Below are 18,250 nucleotides of genomic sequence, written 5' to 3' on the forward strand. Positions count from 1 at the left end.
AACTCTCTGGGCCTCCAGGTGCCCTCCCTGGTGGGATGGGGGTGGGGATGGATGGGAGGTACTTAACCATCTTGTGGGAACAGCCCAGAAGCCGGAAGACCTGGGCTGCAGCCCTGGCCCTGGTACCGACTTCTTCAAGGCCTCAGAGAAGCCCCTTCACATCTCTGAGCACCATACTCATCATCAGTGAACTGAAGGTAAGTTTTATGCTGCTCTGGTGAGGTCCTGGTGTGGCCTGGGGCTCCTATGGGTACATTAGCTCTAGCGTCCTACACACTTTCAGGCTCCTAGCTGAGGGTGCCCCTCCCTAAATGCGGGAAGGAGGAGGGAGAGGGAATCCATCTTTCAGATTATAGGGGTCATGCTCCAGGCAATAGGGAAGTACCCTCCTTCCCTTGTCTCAGCTCTGGCCACATAAAGCCAGGACTGAGAAGGAGTCTACTGTGAGGGTCCCTGAACCACTGTGCCGGCTGCAGGCATTCAGGATCCAGAGGTCCCTTCCCATCACACCTCTGCTCTTGACTTCTTGCAGGACAGTGTTTTGTCTCCTCTATTTCCCAGCACCTGACACATGCCTGACACAGAGTGAGTGTGTAGCAAATATTTACTAGAGCAAAGAATGAGCATAAGAACTTGGTGGGCACAGTTCCTGTTCTCCAGGAGATGTGGGTGGAAGGTGAGGGAGGAGGGTCTGCTCGGTTTGGCCCGGCCCCTAGGTTTCTAAGAACAGACTGCCTCCCATGTGTGGATCTGCTAAAGGAAGACTGCTGGATACCCTCACCCCCAGTGCAGAAAACACCGGGCCCTGAGGCACAGACCACACTGGTTCAAGTTCAGAGCCCAGAGCAAGCCCTATAGTGAGACTAGCCCCACCGCAGACAGAGTAAAGATCCCCATCAGTGCTACTTTATTATCATAAATGTCAGGTACAAACAAATGGTACAAAAGAGCCAACGTGCCCCAGTTCCTCTCCAGGCAGCTCCTGTGAACAAGCAAGAGAACAGGGTAAGGAAGCAAACAGGGAGCCATGGACTGAGCCTGGCTCACCTCGGCCTGTAACTCAACCACCACATACAGCCCAGGTGCTAACGGCCATTCCTCCAGGGGTGCCTGGGTCGCCTTTGCGAACCAGGACACTGCTGAGGTGTAAGCTCCACGAGGGAAGAACCTGTCTGCCTTTCTCTGTGGTTCCCATGCCTACCACGGTGCCTGGCAGGTAGTAAGTGCTCAATGATCAAAGAACTAGAGGATGCAGATGAGCCCTGTAAGGAACCGTGACCCCTGTATAGCAGCTGTTCCCAAGAAGGAAACCCAAGCTTAGCAAGATGGAGTACTGTGTTCAAGGTCACACAGCGGGTAAGCTGCAGAGCAGGGATTTGAACCCAAGCAGCCCGGCTCCTGAGCTCACTGTGCTCCTCACCAATCCACTCTGCTGACTTCCATACACTTGGTACTCACAGAAACAGCAAACACACACTCACACAAAGGACACACATACATAGTACACAACACACTACCCATGTTCACAGATAACACACTCACATACAATGCAATTTATATACATTGCACATGAGCACACACATATGAATGAATGTCTAGTCATTCGTTTTCTCGGCCGGCACCCAGAACAGGGATGGGCTGGCCTAGGGAAGAAAGCGCTGTGGTTGCAATTGCCAGCCCAGGTGTGTCCAGCCTTCACCTCCTTGCTGCGCCCCCTTACCCAGCCTCTAGTCCCTCTCCCTCCAGGAAGCCAGGTCCAACTTGGGGACTCGACTGCAGCTGACAAAGTCCCGAGGGAACTTGTTGGACATGAAGATGTTGTTCTTGGACACGGTGGTGATGCCTGTGTTGTCGCAGATGATGCGAGGCAAGGTGACACTGGCCAGGGCCTGCTGCTGCTGCGTGCTGAATACGCCCCTGTTCTGCCACCAAAACCTGCGTGGGAACACCACGGTCATGGCACCTGAGGCTCTCCTGGGCTGGGAGGGCATCACCTGGCTTGAGCCACCCCCTGGATGCAAGCGAACCACAGCAGACACTGCTCTACAGCACAGGAGAGCTCCTGGCCCTCAGGCAACCAGGGGTTTCCAAACAAGTGCAGCCCCACTCAATGCACAGGGTAAAGCCCAGCTACCCAGAGGCCCTCCCCCAGCAACCTGCGGGCACCACGAACGCTGGACAGGGAGCTGGGCCCACACTGGGATGGAGAGGATCGTGGGGGTGTTTATAATCTTTCCACCTAGAGAGGGACACCTTTTTCTAATCTCCCCAAAGGCACACCACAGGCTAGGTGAGAACTAGGGACGACTGATGTCAGAATCATGATGAAATGACACTAGAAGCATATGACTGTTCAATGGTGACTGACAGCACCACGGTGGCACCCGACACACAGAAGTAAAGGGTGGCATTTTCTCAGTCTTCCCTCCTTCCCAGCCAGGGGTCCAGGTCCCTCCTTGCTGCACCCCCAACAGGTTCAGAGCACATGCAGGATCCCCTTAAGGTTCCCTGAAATACACTGGGAAGTCCTGGATTCCTTCCAGCCCTTCATTTCACTGGAAAAAGTTGGGGACCCGAGAGATCTGGGACAGGACCAGGGCCACACTGCGTGCCTGGACCACCCCACCTGCCTCCTCACCGATCGCCATCACGGAGCTGCCTGAACTGGGTCCCGATGATGCAGGCGAGGAGCGGGCCCACGCGGCCCTGGCTATTCAGGGGCTCGGCCACGCCGCCCATCCAGATGTCAATGTTGTTGGGTGTGCCGTACTGCGCCATCAGCTTCCTCGCCAGGTCCAAGTTCTTCAGCACGGTGGCCAGCTCGCCCACTGTTTGGGGCTGAGGCAGCCCACAGAAGCGCCTCCAAGCATTGTACCCTGTGTCGGGGGAGGGGAGAGGTGGCTGTGGGTGCCTCTCAGAGAACCCTCCTTCCCAATACACCGAGGCCATATACAGAGTCAGAGAAGGGAGGGGAGGTCACCGAAGGGCTTCTCCCGGGCTACAGACCCCTGGGGACCCTGAACCCTTAGCTCAGGCCAAGGGGACAGCTGAGTTGCTCCAGGACCCTCTGTCTTTCCTTTGCCCTCCCACCCTAAAGCAAACCCTAAATTGCCACAACTCCTGTCAGGTCCAAACATAGGGACATCTCATTGTCCCCCTCTGGAGACCTCAGACCTGTGAGGGGTGAGGGGTGTCTAGAAGGCTCAGCCACAATGGCTGGGCCATTACACAGGCACAGGCTTGGAGGTCAGGCCGATTTGGGTTCCAGTTCTGCTCCTGACTTGGCTGGAGAACCTAGGCAGGTCTTGAATCTCTGCAAGCCTCTTTCCTCACCAGTGAAATGTGAGTGATGACACTCTTCCCCTCAGAGCTCATGTAACATGAAGCAAAATGAAACGATAATGGAGACGGATTTTCAGACTATAGAAGTGAGGAGGCTTGTTGTTATTATGATGATGCTCCCAGTTTAAGGGTAACAGCAGAGGAGGCCAGGAATTACTGAAAATGGACAAGGTGGGCCCAGGGAGAGGTAAGTGCCTGACCTCAGACCGATTCCTAAGAGCAAGGTGCTAGGGCTGGAGGAAGTCTTGGGTAGCTGGGGAGACTGGAGTGGGGATCGGGGAGGGGGGTCCTGCGGCCCCTCACCTGGGAGGCCGTGGTCCCGGCTGCGCTGCATGTTTAGAGCCGGCAGGTCCAGCCCGATCCTCATGACCTGCTCAAACAGCCGCTCCCGGATCTCATCCACCACAATCTGGTTCTGGCGATTCAGCTTGGCAGGGGTGGCCATGAGGCCCCGGAGGATGGGGTCAATGCCACCTGGGGGCAAGAGGAGCAAGGTTGGGGGGAAGGGGTGTCTGGCTCCGTGTCAGAGCTCAGGTAGGTGTCAGGGATAAGTCCAAGGTAGGGTCAGGCGGGTTGCAGAAGAGGGCTGGGCATATGCCGCTCCTGGTGCCAAGGTGGTCCCAGTGGGAAGGCTCTCAGTGGGACATTAAGGTCTCAGGGGATTATGTCGTTCAGACTTGCAAGGTCAGGGTGCTCCCAACACCCCTGGCCTCCAGGGTCTCAGAGTCACAACACACAGTAAGGAGCCAGCTCCCTATGTGCCATCTCCACCCCATTCTTTACTGTTAGATGTAGAAGCAAGTCAGGTAAACTGAGGCTGGAAAGTCAGATCAGAGCCCCAGAAGTGGAAGGAAAGAGGATTTCTCCTGCCCTAGCTCCCTGTGGCCAAACCCACCCCTACCCGACCCTCTCTCCTGGCCTCGGTCCCGCTCACCTTCCAGCACAACCCTCCAGGAGGCAAAAAAGACCTGGCTGAGTGGAACACGGGGATTGGGCCCCGTGGGCTTGTACTGACTGTCCAGGCGGAACATGAACGGTTGGATGAGGGTGTGGCCATAGCGGAAGGCGTTGGTGAAGACGTTCGCGATCCGAGGGTCCACCGAGTCATTGTAGGAGCGGTACTTGGGCAGGTACTTCCTCATGGCCTCTGGACCCAGCACCAGGGGCAGGTAGTCCCGGTAAGTGATGATCTAAAGAAAAGTCACTCAGAGTGGCCTCTCTACTCTGCCCTCGCTGTAGAGCTGCCACCTGCTCCTGGTTTGGGGGATCTCTCCCATCCCTCTGTGGCCAGGGAACTACCTCCCACAGCACTGGATCTAACAGAATGGCACCTAGGGCATAGGCAGAGCTTTTGCCTGCTGTGTGACCTTGGGCAAGTTATTAACCTCTCTGAGCCCCAGTTCCTCAAATGTAAAATAAAGGTAATTATGCTGCCCTCTGCCTAGGATTAAATAACAAAGGGGCTTTGTTAGTCATTGATAACTCCCTTGACTTGGAGTTATCAATGTCTCATTTCTCTTACTAACTTAAATACTTCTTGCAGGCAATGATTATATCTCATTTCTCTTGGAATTACTCAGTGCCCAGCAAGTACCTGGCTCCCAGTAGGGTTCAATATATGACTGTGGAAGGAAGGGAGGCAAAAAGCCACCCTAGGTGACTTTCCCCAATGAGGAAGAGATACAGAACAATCTCACTCTAGATTCTAGACTCTGGAATTTCCTCTGAGGCTTAAATGAATCTCACTTATATTCTTGGTGCAACTCAAAAACTCGCCCTCTGCTCCTGCAACTTTCTCCTCTACCAGAGTTTTAAAAAGGTGTGTGTGTGTGTGTGTGTGTGTGTGTGTGTGTGTGTGTGTTTATGTCTCCAGGAGAGGATGGGGATGGGGGTGCGAACCAGGAACACTGCCCGGGAATAAACAAGGTGAAGGAGGTGGAGTGAGCGATGATAAAGAATAGGTGAGTGGGTAAATAAAGCCAGAAAGAATAGGCGAGTGGGTAAAAGAGCCAGGAGTGACAATGAGAGGAAGGAAAGGAGAGGCATTTATTGAATTGCTACTTTAGACCCAGCAATTTAACCCTCCCAATTCCATTCTCAACGGACAGAAGAATAGACAGGGGAGCAAGGCTGGGAAAGAGAAGATGGAAGACAGGCATCACTTGTCAGGCATTTAGTATCCGCCAGGTGTTTTCATATATGGCCTTTACTCTGCAGTATCATCGATGAAGAAACGGAGGCTCTTGAGGTTAAATTGCCCAAAGTCAGACAGCATGTGCCAGAGGCACGTGTGGGCCCCAACTCTGCCTGACCCCTGGCATCATCGATGCTCAGGATTGCCCACCTGGATCATGGCTCCCACAATCTTCCGGGCCTCCTGGTAGAGCCTCTCTCCATCCCAGCGGGGATTCAGGCGCTTGAGCTCTGTGGCCAGCCGGTTGTGCTCCCGCAGAAAGAGCGTGTGCATGGAGGTGAGCTCGGGCATCTCACTGGAGCGGGTGTCCCCTTAGGATGGAAGTCACTCCTAAGGCCTCCATCCCAGAAAGGACCTGCTCCATGGAAACTCCCTCCCCTGAAATGCCTCCTGCCCAGTCCACCCATCTTTGCACACCATGTTCAGATTACACCTCCCCTGCGCGTTTCCCTGGTCCACTACAATAGCTTCTTCCTTGGTCTAGGCAGTGGTTCTCAACCTGTGGGTCGCGACCATCGGAAAACACATACAGCATATCAGATATTTACACTACGATTCATAACAGTAGCAAAATTACAGTTATGAAGTAGCAACAAAAATAATTTTATGGTTGGGGGTCACCACAACATGAGGAACTGTATTAAAGGGCCGTGGCATTAGGAAGGTTGAGAACCACTGGTAGGGGCACTGCTGGTCAGAGACATTCATTCAATAGGGGTCAGATCTGACATAGGACTTGCTACCTTCCCGTGCCTGAGACCGGGAGCTCCTTGAGAACAAGGCTTGCTGTCTTTTGCCTTTTTGTGTCTGACCCTCTCACCCAACACACACATGTAGACCCATGGGGTTTAACACAGTGCTTGGTACAAAGTAGGAGAGCCATGAACACTGCCTGGTTGACTTATTCTCTTGATTTAGGGAAAGCCAAAGAGTAGCATGCCTGTTGGCACTCCCTACTTCCATGCCCATGTCAGGAACAGCCAATGATCACAGCATTCTAACTTGCTAAAATCAGATGCAACCTCAGAATCCTTCTCAACACGGGACTCTAGAAAGGCACTACCTTCTGAGTAACTCTGATCGGAGCTGCCATCCCTACCCTGACTACATGCTAATCGTGCAGCCTATTCAGGGAAGGGGGCTAACGCATAGAATGTTTAAAGTCCATACCTGAGACTGTTCAAAAAAAATGAGTTAGACCCCTGATCCCTCTAGTCCTCCCCCAACCCTTCTCTGGAAGGGCTCAAGGTCCGTTTCAGCGGGGCATTGGGTTTAGTCCTCAGCAGCTCTAAAGGCTGGTGGGAAGGAAATTCCATGAGAGCAGCTTTTCCATCCCATGAGCTGCCAGAGATCATGATGATCCAGGTCTGGGAGAGGCAACTTGCCAACACCAGGCTGGAGGCAGCCCAGGCTGCCTGAGGAGTACAGCTCTTCCCTCACTAGCCAGAAAAGTCCACACTGCACTCCTCCCCAGGGCTCAGCCATTAGAAGCCACCAGGAGGAGAGGCTGGGAGGTCACAGGGAAGGGCCCAGGCCCACTATTGGATCTACATTAAAAACCAGTGGAGTAGCCCTGATCGGTGTAGCTCAGTTGGTTGCGTGTCGTCCCGCACACCAAAGGTCACCGGTTCGATTTCCGCATGCCTGGGTTGCAGGCTTGATCCCCGGTGGTGGAGTGCAGAAAGCAGTTGATCAGTGTTTCTCTCCCTCTCCTTTCCTCTCTCTTTCAAAATAAATTAAAAAATCGTTTTTTTAAAAAACCAGATAGATAAATTGAAATGTAAAAATAAAGAATGCATCTCTTACCTAAGTATGTTCTGTTACTAAAAACAAGCAAACAAAAAAAACATTGGAGTAAATTATACAACTGTCTAACCCAGTGGTTCTCAACCTTGGCTGCACATTAGAATCACCTGGGAATCTTTTTAAAATCCTGATTTCTGGGCCTCATCCTCCGGAAATTCTGTTTCGTTGTTACTAATGTTGTGGCCCCACCCCATAACAAAGAAACAGAATTTCCGGAGGATGAGGCCCAGAAATCAGGATTGTAAAAAGATTCCCAGGTGATTCTAATGTGCAGCCAAGGCTGAGAACCCCTGTGTTACAGGGACTCAGGATGGGCAGGAGGTGATATGGAGCAGTTCTATATGTCCAACAGAACCTTCTGAATGGATGGCCATGTTCTACAGCTGTGCTGCCCATGGGAGCCGCTAGCCTATGAGGCTGTGAAGCACGTGAAATGTGGCTAGTGCAGTGGAGAAACTGAATATTTACTGTACATTAATATAAATTAACTTACATTTAAATGCAAATAGCCACATGTGGCTAGTGGCTACCTAACTGACCGTGTGGTTCAAGAGGGTGAGGACCTCACATTGTTCTCTGTCCCTTAGTTCCCTGTCCCTGGGGACTCAACTGTGCTCTCTGCCAGAGTCCAGAGGGAAAGAGAGAGAGAGACAGAGAAGCGGATGGACAGAGGCTCCTCCGACCATCCCTGAATCTCCTTCTTAGGTCTGAGTTTTTGTTTTTTTTCCTTTCTGGCTCCATCAACTTGTCACCAAGGCAACTGAAGTTGGTGAGGGTACAAGCTGCTTACAAATAGGCCCTCTGTGGCTCTGGCAGGGGGCACCCCTGTGCCATCCCAGGTCCCTGACCAGGTCTGACCTGCCAGGAAGCAGGGGATGCGCGCCGAGCGGTTGGTGAGGAGACAGGGGTCATCGTGCAGGTTGTCGAAGGGCAGCAGGGCCCGGCCGTTGTCTCTGAAGCGCTCATTGACCTTCATCAGCCCCAGCTGGTTGGTCGTGTTGCGAAGTTTCCTGGCCAAGGGATCCTCGCTGCCGTACAGCATGCTGGCGTCCAGGAAGGAGGTGAGGGCGTTGATCTGGTTGCGGATGGTGATGTTGTTGCTCGTGCAGGCAGGGCAGGAGCGGAAGAAGGGGATGCAGTCCCTTTGGTTCCTGATTCGAGGGTCATTGGGTGGGATCTGTATGCACAGAGGGAGATCCAGCCAGTTCACCAAGGCCGGGGCCATGGGCAGGAGTGGCTCTCCCCCTGTCCACCCTCCTGAAGGCCTTGATCCCACCTGGGAAGCAGCCTGCAGCCAAGGACCAGAGGGGGAGACCCAGACACCAAAACTGGGTCCCTTAGGACTTCTGGCTTCCTCAGACTACAGGGGGTTATCGAGGCCCACGAGGGATCGCTGTCTGAGGTTCACCGTGCAGAGTGCCTCTGAGCTCCAGGGCTGATGACTAGAATGCTGGCCTGGGAACGTGGGGCTCCTTGGAGGTGAACCCACCAGTCCTCCGACCTTCCTGCTACGCGTCCTATCTCTCAGTACTTCTCTGCTCTGGGTCTGCTCCTCCCTCCCGCTCCTCTTCTTTTCCCTTTCCTGTCCTGGTCTCTCTCCTCCCGGTCCCTTTTCTGTCTCTCAGGTTCTCCTTCCTTCTCTCCTACTCTCCCTACACAGACCAGCCTGGCCCCACAACCCAGGCTCTGTGTAACGTGGCTGTGGCTGCAGGAAGATGCCCCTTTGTGGGGAGGAAAGAGGACTGAGCATCGGGTACCGTGCACAGAGGTTTGAAGCACCGTGGGAAGGGCCTCAGCTGGGGAGGGGGGCGGGTAGGGCGGCGAAGAAGTGGGGGGGGGCCTGCCTTACTAGGGAGCTAGGGAAGGAAACCTGAGCACAGAGGAAGGTGGCCACTTCTAGGAATGAAGTCTACGTCCCCCACCCGGGAAGAAGGGAGCACCTTGAGCGGAAAGCAGGGTGGCTGCTGCAAGCAGCTGATCTCGCAGTTAAGGCCACTGACGAAGGCGACCCGCGCAGCCGGCTCAGGGGTGAAGTCGAGGTCGTGGTCAATCAGCTGGCCCCACTGCATGAACAGGAGCGCACGATCTTGGTCCGGGGTCAGCTGCGCCGTGGGGAAGCGCACGATGGCGTTGGAGACGGCGCGAGCCTGCGGGACACGGACGTCAGGGGCTGCCCCAGGGCCGCCTGGGCCCGGCCGCGCCCTCCCTGCCGGCCGGTGCTCACCAGGGGCACCGGGAAGCCGCCGCGCTTGACCCCGGGCGTCCAGCCGTAGGGCAGCGAGACGCCGTCCTCGTACTCCGCCGGCAGCCAGCGCGCAAAGGCGCGGTTGGAGGCGCCCAGCGTGGGGCGGCGCCTGCAGGGCGGGGACAGGGCGGGACGCTAGGTGGCGCTGGGCGGGCCGGGGGCCGGACGCTGCCCAGAACCGCCCGCGGGCCCACCAGGCACACCTGTTGTTGCACTGCCCCGTGATGGTGCGGTACTTGTCCCGCTCGGGGCACGTCACCCCCACGTCCTGGTAGGCGCAGCCGCTGGACTTGGACAGCAGATTCAGCTGGGCGGGCGTCAGCACGTCTGCGGGCAGGGGAACCAGGGGTGTGGGAGCGGAGCCCCTCCCTTCCTATCCTAAGCTCAGAAGCCTTGGTTGGGGGAGGGGGGCAGTCTTAGGACATGGAGGGGAGACTCGATGTCCCTGAGAGGAGTTGGGGGGACCTCTGGGAGGCGGTAGGGTCGCTTGGAGGGGTCACTAGTGGAGCAGAGGGTGGGGTGTAGGGGCAGCAGTACCAGTGACATTGAAAGGCCTTGACCACAAGGGCCGCAGCTTCCCCTCCAGCAGGCTGAGGGCCACGTGCAGATAGTCAGCAGCCCTCACAGCGGTCCTGGTGGCCGCCACGGGCTGCTTGAAGTAGGACAGGAGTTCCATGGGGCTGGCCAAACCACTGCGAAGCCGCTGCTTGATGCTGCTTGGAGAAGGAGGCGTTAGGGCCAGAGAAAGTGGGCGGAGGCACTCAGCAGAGCCCCAGCCCCGCAGATGGACACACAGGACAGTGTGACAGACTCTGACAGGAAGGTTTCCCTCAATAAACAGGGTACGGACCTGGGGGTCCAGGCAGAGGCAAGGCCATGGGAGGGGTGGCTTTGAAGATGTTCAGACAGACAGAGGGCCCCACCACCTCCCGTGCCTGCTGCTTTTCCGAAAGGCCTGGCAGCCTTGCCCAGAGCTGGGCAGAGCTGGGCAGTGCCCGGCACCCACCTTTCCCGTCGCTCCTTGTAGGCCTTGTCCACTAGCCGCTTCGCCTCCTCCATGCAGGTCACAACCACGGAGGTCTCCACCTCCCCCAGGACAGCTGCCCAGAAGAGGGGTTGCAAGGTCAGGAATGGGCCCAAAGCACCCCCCTTCCCGTGAGACCCCAGAGCCAGCGTGGCCTTCATTGGAGAAGGAATCCCTGGAACTCAGACCCACCCCAGCACCCCACCTTTCCCTTCCTTCAGAACTGTTACCTGGAGCAGCACCCTCAGAGGGCCCGGACAGGGCCAGAATGGCCAGGAGCCCGGCGAGGGCCAAGAACAGCTTCATCTCTACAACGAGACCCCAAGCCCAGTAAGTGTCCAAAGCTCACGGTGCATTTGGGAGAAGAGAGCCCCACCATCCCGCTCCTCCCAGCCCCTCACTTGCACCTTCATACCCCAGTCCCACCTCCATAGGCCCTGCCTATGGTCAGAGCCCAGGCTTCCTGCGGGAGGGGTGCACAGTACCCCCCCTTGGCTAGCTTCAGTCACTCAACCCCCCAGGACCTGACTTCTGAAGTTACCTAGCATTGGCAGCACCGCTCAGCTGGATCTAGGCTTTTATGTCCTCCAAGCTGGGGGAGGGTTGGGGCAGGCGAGGCCCGCCCCTAGAGCCTGAACTCTCTCTCCTCCCCCACTGGGAAGAGGCCCCTGATATGGGAGAGAAGGGAAGGAAAGGAGGGTCCAGAACTGTCCCCTTGTCTAGGCACAAGGAGGTACAGATAACTAACTCCCCTCCCCAGTTTCTGATTAAGCCTAGTCTCCAGGGTTCCTTTGAAAAGGACAAAAGTCAGGAACCAACAGCCTAAACAATGATGGGAACTAGAGAGACACCAGAGGAGGAGGGAAGGTAAAGGGGAGACCTGGAGTGATGATAATCCCATCAGCCTCAGGGTACTGTCCCCACCCCCAACCGTAACCTGGCCGCTGAGGCCAACCTGGTGGGCTAAAAGGACAGGAAATCTGGCTGAGACCGTTGGGTTTCACAGGAAAGAGGACCCCGGGGGCTACGGGCTCAGGACCAAGGTAACTTCCTCTATCTCTCTCTTCCTCCCCTTTCTTCTTGGCTTTTGGTAGGGGGCTGCCTCCAACACCCCCACCACCTGCTCCCAGATATCAGGAACCAGGTTGTGGTTAGTGGTCAGTTGGGTGATGCAGCCCAAGACCTCTCTGAGACAAGATGAATGCAGTTAGGAGGACTGGGGTTAAACTTTGGGCTTGTGCTGAAACAGAAGAGGGGGAAGTTTCTCCCCTGAAGAAGGCTGGCCAAGGGGCCACCATTCTCAGGCAGGAAAGTGCCCTGTGACTAGTGACTGCGTTTGTCCACCTTCCTGGGACCTCATCAGCCTGGGCACATGCCAACCGTGGCTCCCATGACCTGTTTGGTTGAGCCACACCTACTCCAGCCACCTGCTGCCCTCACTCTTGTCTTCTGTGCCCGGACCACATCTTATTGGTCAAGGAATGAGGGACAGCAACACACCCAGAGCACCTTTCCAGAGATCCTGAAACTCATTTGGAGACGGAGCCCAGGAGCCCATGAGAGAGAAGACATTGTCCCAGGCTTGCTTTGCTAGGTGTGAACTTGGACAAGCAACTCTTTTTTAAAAAATTTTATTGTTGAAAGTACTACATATGTCTCCCTTTTCCCCCCATTGTTCCCTTCTAGCCCACTGGACAAGCAACTCTTTGTGAATCAGGTTCTACAGATTTATAGACTTTTAAAAATACTTTTTTAATCCTATAAGAAATACATTTCCATTCACAAAAAATTATAGAACACAACCACAAAGTTTAAAAAATCAAAATTACTTATAATCAAGTGAGAGTGTGCATATTTCTTTCTTTCCAGGGTTGTCATTGTTTTTTACATAAATAAGAAGCAGGAGATTCATCATTCACTGATGACCTCATGTCATAATTTGGTATCCTATGTGTAGATATAATATGTATCTTAAGTAATGATAAGAACAGACTTTGACTATTGTTTTATGAACCTACTTTCAGTATTTAACAATGTAGCCTGGACTTTCATGTTAACCAATACAGATTTACTCCATTTTTATGTCTGTGTAATATTTTATGATGATTCATTCGGCAATTCTCTCTTGTTAGGAACTTGGGTTGTTTCCCATTTTCACTGTTATAAGCAGTACTAGGATCAACATCCATGGAGTTAAACCTCTAGTCACATCTTCAATCATTTCCTTAGGCAAGAAGTTTTGGAAGTAAAATTGCTGTAATATTTGGGTATCCACATTTTTAAGGATTTTTGCAAAAAAAATTTGTCACATGGCCTCGTGAAGATTGCACCTCACCCTCCCATTAGCATGGGAGTACTCACGCCCCACACCCTCATCAATTCTGACAGTTAGTGTCCTTTTGCTCTTTCAAGGAAATTGTCAAGGCTCAAGAGGGAAGAGACATTTAATAAAAGCTCCTCTTGGCACAGATGAGAAAGATGGAGACCAGTGAAAGAAATGACTGCCAAGGGCAGCACGGTGGCACCGTGCAGAATCATCTAGCCAGGTCTCCTGGTGTCCACACCAGCACTCTTTGCCCAATGGCCTCTACACACTGTTTCTGACCTTTAGCTCCGGCATTTATTCAACAGGTATTTACTGAGCCCTTGCACGTGCCAGGCAGGTACTGTGCTGGCCACTAGGCGTACCCCACTGAGCAAAGAGCAAGCCTTGTCCTGGAGGATTCACAGGAGGACGCAGGAAGGCACCCCAAGAGCTGTGTGCAGCGTTCTTTAGGAGCATCGGAGAACAGCGCTTGGACCAACTGGGGGGACCTAGAAAAGCTCTCTCGAGGAGTTGGTGCTTGAGATTATCTTGATGAATGTTTAAAAGTTGGCTAAGCGGACACAGGAAGAGCATTCTGACACAGCAAAGGACTGGACGCAGGTGGGCTCCATGCAGATCATACCATGAGACACGGTGGTGAGGGGGGTAGGATGAGGCAGAGGCCCAGGACCCAGCGCTCTCTGACCTACTGAGAAGTCCTGGTCCTGAAGACTCCAGGGAGCCGTAAAGGCTATACAGTGCATGGTCAGTTTTATTTTAGAAACCTCACTTGGGCAGCAGAGCGGAGGGTGCACTGGGGTGGGGATGGGGCAGACCCAGAGGCCAAGAGCTGGCCAGGAGGCATCTTAGCGATTCATGGGCCTCAAAAGGCCACCCCATTTTCTCAGGGGAGGCAATGAATGTTTGAAAACGGAAAGCCTTTGCAAAGAATGATATGAAAATCCCCTTCACTCTCTACCCACGTGGTGGTGGGAGAATTCTCAAGATGTATAAGCACCAAACCATCTGCCTTTGGCTCAGGGCCGGGGCCATGGGCCTGCATTTGTGTGCAGAGACTTGAGATGCTCTGTGACTTTACAATGTTTCCAATCAATGAATGGCCCGGCCATGATCACTGCATGGCAGCCCAGTGCACCTCTGCGGATCCCTCATCTAGGACCTCCTTGTCTGGCCCTGGTGAACTTGAGGTTCTAAGGGCTTCCCAACATGCAGAGTAACCCGAAGGAGAATACATTGCCCCAGGAGCTATTCCAAACAAGCCTTGTCCCATAAGTTCTCCCCCCACCACCAGCTCCCCATCCTGGGGGTGGCCTCTGGAGGGCACTGCGGGGACCCTGCCTCTCAAGCCTATAGTCCTTTGAGGATGGCCCCCGACCCACCCCTCAGATGAAGTCCAACTGCCTGTGGGATAACGGGCCCTCTCTGCTACTGTTTGCAAAACAGTTTGTTCTTTCTTAATGCTGTTTGGGGAACAATTCAGTTGGGATTACAGCCAGATTTCCTGTGCGAGTGTGTGGTTGGAGAGCAGGAGGCTATGGAAGCTGGGGAGGGGTGGAGGGTAATGACATCAATTGCACCCAGCCCAAAGACCTTGTTTCCTCTCTTTAAAATTTTAAAAATTAATTTTGAATTATACAGGTCATCCTTGGAGCTACTTTGAGGAAAATTAAAATATAACAAGTCAGGTTAAAGCTCTCTTTAGATTGGGGTATTGCACCATCCCCAATCCCAGTCCCCTTCCTCCACTCCTGAGACATACACACTGGTCATTTTTTGTATTTGTCCTTCCAGACCTTTTACTTTACATTCGTTTCTATATGTAGATCTCTGGGAAATATTCCTCTGCCTTTATTTTTCCATAAATGCTATCACATTATATACACGGTTGGGCAATGTGCTTCTCTCACTCAATAATACACCTAGACAGCAATCTCACTTTTTAACTGTTTTGTAGTATACTTTAACAGAATTATACCTCCATTATGCAAGCATTCCTCCATCAATGGAAATTTTCATTTTTCCATTTTTTTTCAGTAACAAAAACAATGAAATAAAGGCCTCTTTGTACACACACTCAAGTGTTCTCCAGGATGAAGATTGAGAAGTGGGCCACAGATTTTGTGCATTTAAAAATTTTAATAGCTAGATGTTGCCAAACTGTCCTGCAAACTTTGTAAAATTCTCCTGGGCAGAGATTGGAATCACATTACTGGATCAATGTTTATTTCTTTGATGAATAGTGAGACTGAGCACCTTTTTATTTATATTACCTCTTCTGCAAATTTCCTGTATTTGGTTTTATCTATTTTCCTATTGGATTGTCACTTTTTATTGATTTGTAAAAGATATTATATGTTCTGGATAAACACTAATCTGTCAGCTATGTGTGTTACTAATGTTTGTTTTTCCAGCCTGTCACTTTTCATTTCTGTTTTTTTTATAGGGTTTTAATTTTGATGTGGTCAAATTTTACCCATCTTTTCCTTTATGGATTTTTTCCCCCAGACTTGGTTAAGAGGATCTCCCTTTCTACAAGATCATATTTTCTGATATATTCTTAGTACTATGATTTTTCACATAGAGATTGCTAAACCATCTGGAATTTTTGTATATGCACAATGTAAGGTAGGGAGCTACTTTCAATATTTTCCAAATAAATAACCAATTGACCCAATGCCTTTCATTGAATAATCTATCATTTCTCCACTGAATTGAGATACGTTTTTTATCCCACCATAAATGTATATTTTATTCTACCGATCTACAAGTCTATTTATCCATTCCCATGTTAATACTTCATTGTTGCAACTACCCTAACTTTCTAATATGCTTTGATTTCTGGTAAGATAAATTCTCCTTTTTCAAAAGAATCTTCAACATTCTAACACATGTAGTCTGTCTCATGAATTTTTGAATGTCTAATTCCATGAAAACTCCTATTGAGATTTTTATTGATATTGTATTCAATTTATACATAAACTTGGTGACATTGACATCTTGATGATATTAAGTTTTCCCATCCATGTACATTCATTCACTCAACATATATTTATTGAGCACCCATGTGCTGGCACTGTTCTGAGTCCTGGGGATATAGCAATCAACAAATTACTTGCTCTTGTGGAGTTTACTTTTTTGAGTAATGCATTGAGTCTACATTCTTGAGTGTATAATTTTATTTAAGTCTACTTTTATATTCTTTATTGAAATGTTATTGTTTCACCTTCTTGTTAGGTCTGTTCCTAAATAGTTTCTTTTTGAAAAATGTATATAAATTTGATCTTTAAATTTCTCCACAGAACTTGTAAACTCTGTAAGTATTCTTTCCCATAAAAGCATTCAAGGTAACTGTTTTAAAGATAAAAAATTTAGTATGCTTCTTTTCATTTTCTTTTGGAGGTAGATTCCCAAATATGAAAAGCACTGGGCATTTTATACCCACCATTCTAGAAAGGTTTCATTCTCTATATAATAAAAGAAATTAAAAATTTTCAAAGAGTAAATATTCAAGCTTTTGTTAGTTTCAAATACTGCTTCAAAAATTTGTTTAGGGAAGTATTATAAAGGTAAAGACAAGTTGAATTACATGATTACACAAATGTTTGATAGTTATTCTGTTAACTCCCTTTATACTTGTTGTGAGGGGTAGAGGGGTAAACTTTCATGAGACAAAATTCTACAAAAAAAACAAAACAACAACAATACACACACACACACACAGCACTAAACTCAAGGAAGAATAATTCAAGATTCAGATTAGTTAAAATTCAAAGAGTCTGATAAAGCTAATGCCAGTCAGCACGTGAGAAAATAAGTGCAGCAATTGCCCCCATGCCATGGGATGGCAATTTGGCAATGTTAGTCAAAGTCCAAAACGTATATTTGCTCTGACTCAGCAATATTAAATCCAGGAAGGAACTTATCCTTCAGAGGCAGGCTTAGGAAAGCATGAAGACATCTGCACCAGGATGTTCACTTCAGCCTCATTTCCAACTACCAAAAGACGAGAACCAAGCCAAAGAGCCACCACAAAAATATGCCACATTGTGATACATACACATGATGGGTTTTTTTGTTGTTGTTTGGCTTTTTGCTGCCTTTAAAACTGATGAGGGAGGTCAATATGTAACAATATAGAAAGCTATCTCCCCCAACAAATCTACTTAAAAATAATATAAAAATAGTGCTCGCTTCGGCAGCACATATACTAAAATTGGAACGATACAGAGAAGATTAGCATGGCCCCTGCGCAAGGATGACACGCAAATTTGTGAAGCGTTCCATATTTTAAAAAATAATAATAATATAAAAATAGCCCTGACCGGTTTGGCTCAGTGGATAGAGTGTCCGCCTGTGGACTCAAGGGTCCCAGGTTCGATTCTGGTCAGGGGCATGTACCTTGGCTGTGGGCACGTCCCCAGTAGGGGGCGTGCAGGAGGCAGCTGACCAATGTTTCTCGTTCATCGATGTTTCTCTCTATCCTTCTCCCTTCCTCTCTGTAAAAAAATCAATAAAATAAAAATAATATAAAAATAAAGGCAGACATTCTCACTTTTGCCTCAGGGCCCCAGGGGAGAAGGAGAATGCAAAACAGTCACACATGGAACCCCCGGCCGTCCGTAGCCCTGGGGTGTCTTCTGCTCTGGGCCACCTCCAGGCCGGAGCAGCGTGCAGGAACTCTCCCACAGGCAGCCTGCGTGGAGGTTCTGAGTAGGATCTCCCATCTGGTTGTCTTTTCTGGAATCCTGCCATTTCTAGTCTTGCTATGCATGGTGAGTGTTTGCTTCTTTGGTTAGTTTTTCGTGCATCTTTTGTTTCCCTGAGTTTGGTACAGGGGACTCAAGTTTGCAGAATGCGCCTTCTCTCTGTGCTCCCTTCGTCTCCTTCTCTTTCTCCCTCCAGGACCCTGCCCCAACTCTAACACCTGGCCCTGCAACCAGGGACTCAGGAAGCTGACAAATTTTCTTCTCCAGAGAAGAAACTCAACAGCTGCTTGCTGTTCATTCATTTTGCCCCAGGCACCCTGGGATGTAACTTCTAGGTTCTCAAGTCCAGCATGACCCGCCCCCTGAGGAGTCCTTCGCCCGAGGTAGAATCCAGCATGGGTTTTGTGAAAATAGACTTTATTATAATAAAATGTCTTTTTAAACAAATACCCCCACCCCTCCTCACCCCTGGAGACCAAGGTGGGGGTGGGGTTCAGTCAAACAATCTCCCACCACAGCGAAGGAAACATGCAGACACTCACCCCGCAGGCGGGTGGGGATGGATGGTGAGGGAAGGGTGGAGAGCCCCGCCCCCACCCCACTCTGA

The 18,250-nt window shown here is 51.0% G+C and overlaps 1 protein-coding gene and 1 non-coding gene across 3 annotated transcripts; one reads left to right on the forward strand and one right to left on the reverse strand.

Moving 5' to 3' along the window:
- Positions 1-921: 921 nt before the first annotated feature.
- Positions 922-11,040, reverse strand: MPO (myeloperoxidase). Of its 2 annotated transcripts, XM_023759593.1 has the most exons (13): positions 10,842-10,980; positions 10,594-10,687; positions 10,125-10,300; positions 9,791-9,914; positions 9,567-9,696; positions 9,283-9,489; positions 8,201-8,519; positions 5,687-5,847; positions 4,277-4,532; positions 3,646-3,816; positions 2,639-2,876; positions 1,721-1,935; positions 922-982 (listed from the first exon to the last, which is right to left on the reverse strand). In XM_023759593.1, the coding sequence occupies exons 1-12, from the start codon at positions 10,915-10,917 to the stop codon at positions 1,728-1,730; spliced, it is 2,160 nt and encodes a 719-aa protein (XP_023615361.1). In that variant the 5' UTR covers positions 10,918-10,980; the 3' UTR covers positions 922-982; positions 1,721-1,727. The 2 variants fall into 2 exon arrangements, with proteins under 2 accessions (XP_023615361.1, XP_023615360.1); XM_023759592.1 differs by lacking the exon at positions 922-982 and having other exon boundaries at positions 1,010-1,935; positions 10,842-11,040.
- Positions 11,041-17,120: 6,080 nt separating this feature from the next.
- LOC111827393 lies at positions 17,121-17,227 on the forward strand. The gene has a single exon (XR_002830933.1). It is a non-coding gene; the product is annotated as a U6 spliceosomal RNA (small nuclear RNA).
- The last annotated feature ends 1,023 nt before the right edge of the window (positions 17,228-18,250 follow it).

The sequence above is a fragment of the Myotis lucifugus genome, unplaced genomic scaffold (assembly GCF_000147115.1).
Source record: "Myotis lucifugus unplaced genomic scaffold, Myoluc2.0 scaffold_158, whole genome shotgun sequence".
In the NCBI taxonomy this organism is placed as follows: domain Eukaryota; kingdom Metazoa; phylum Chordata; class Mammalia; order Chiroptera; family Vespertilionidae; genus Myotis; species Myotis lucifugus.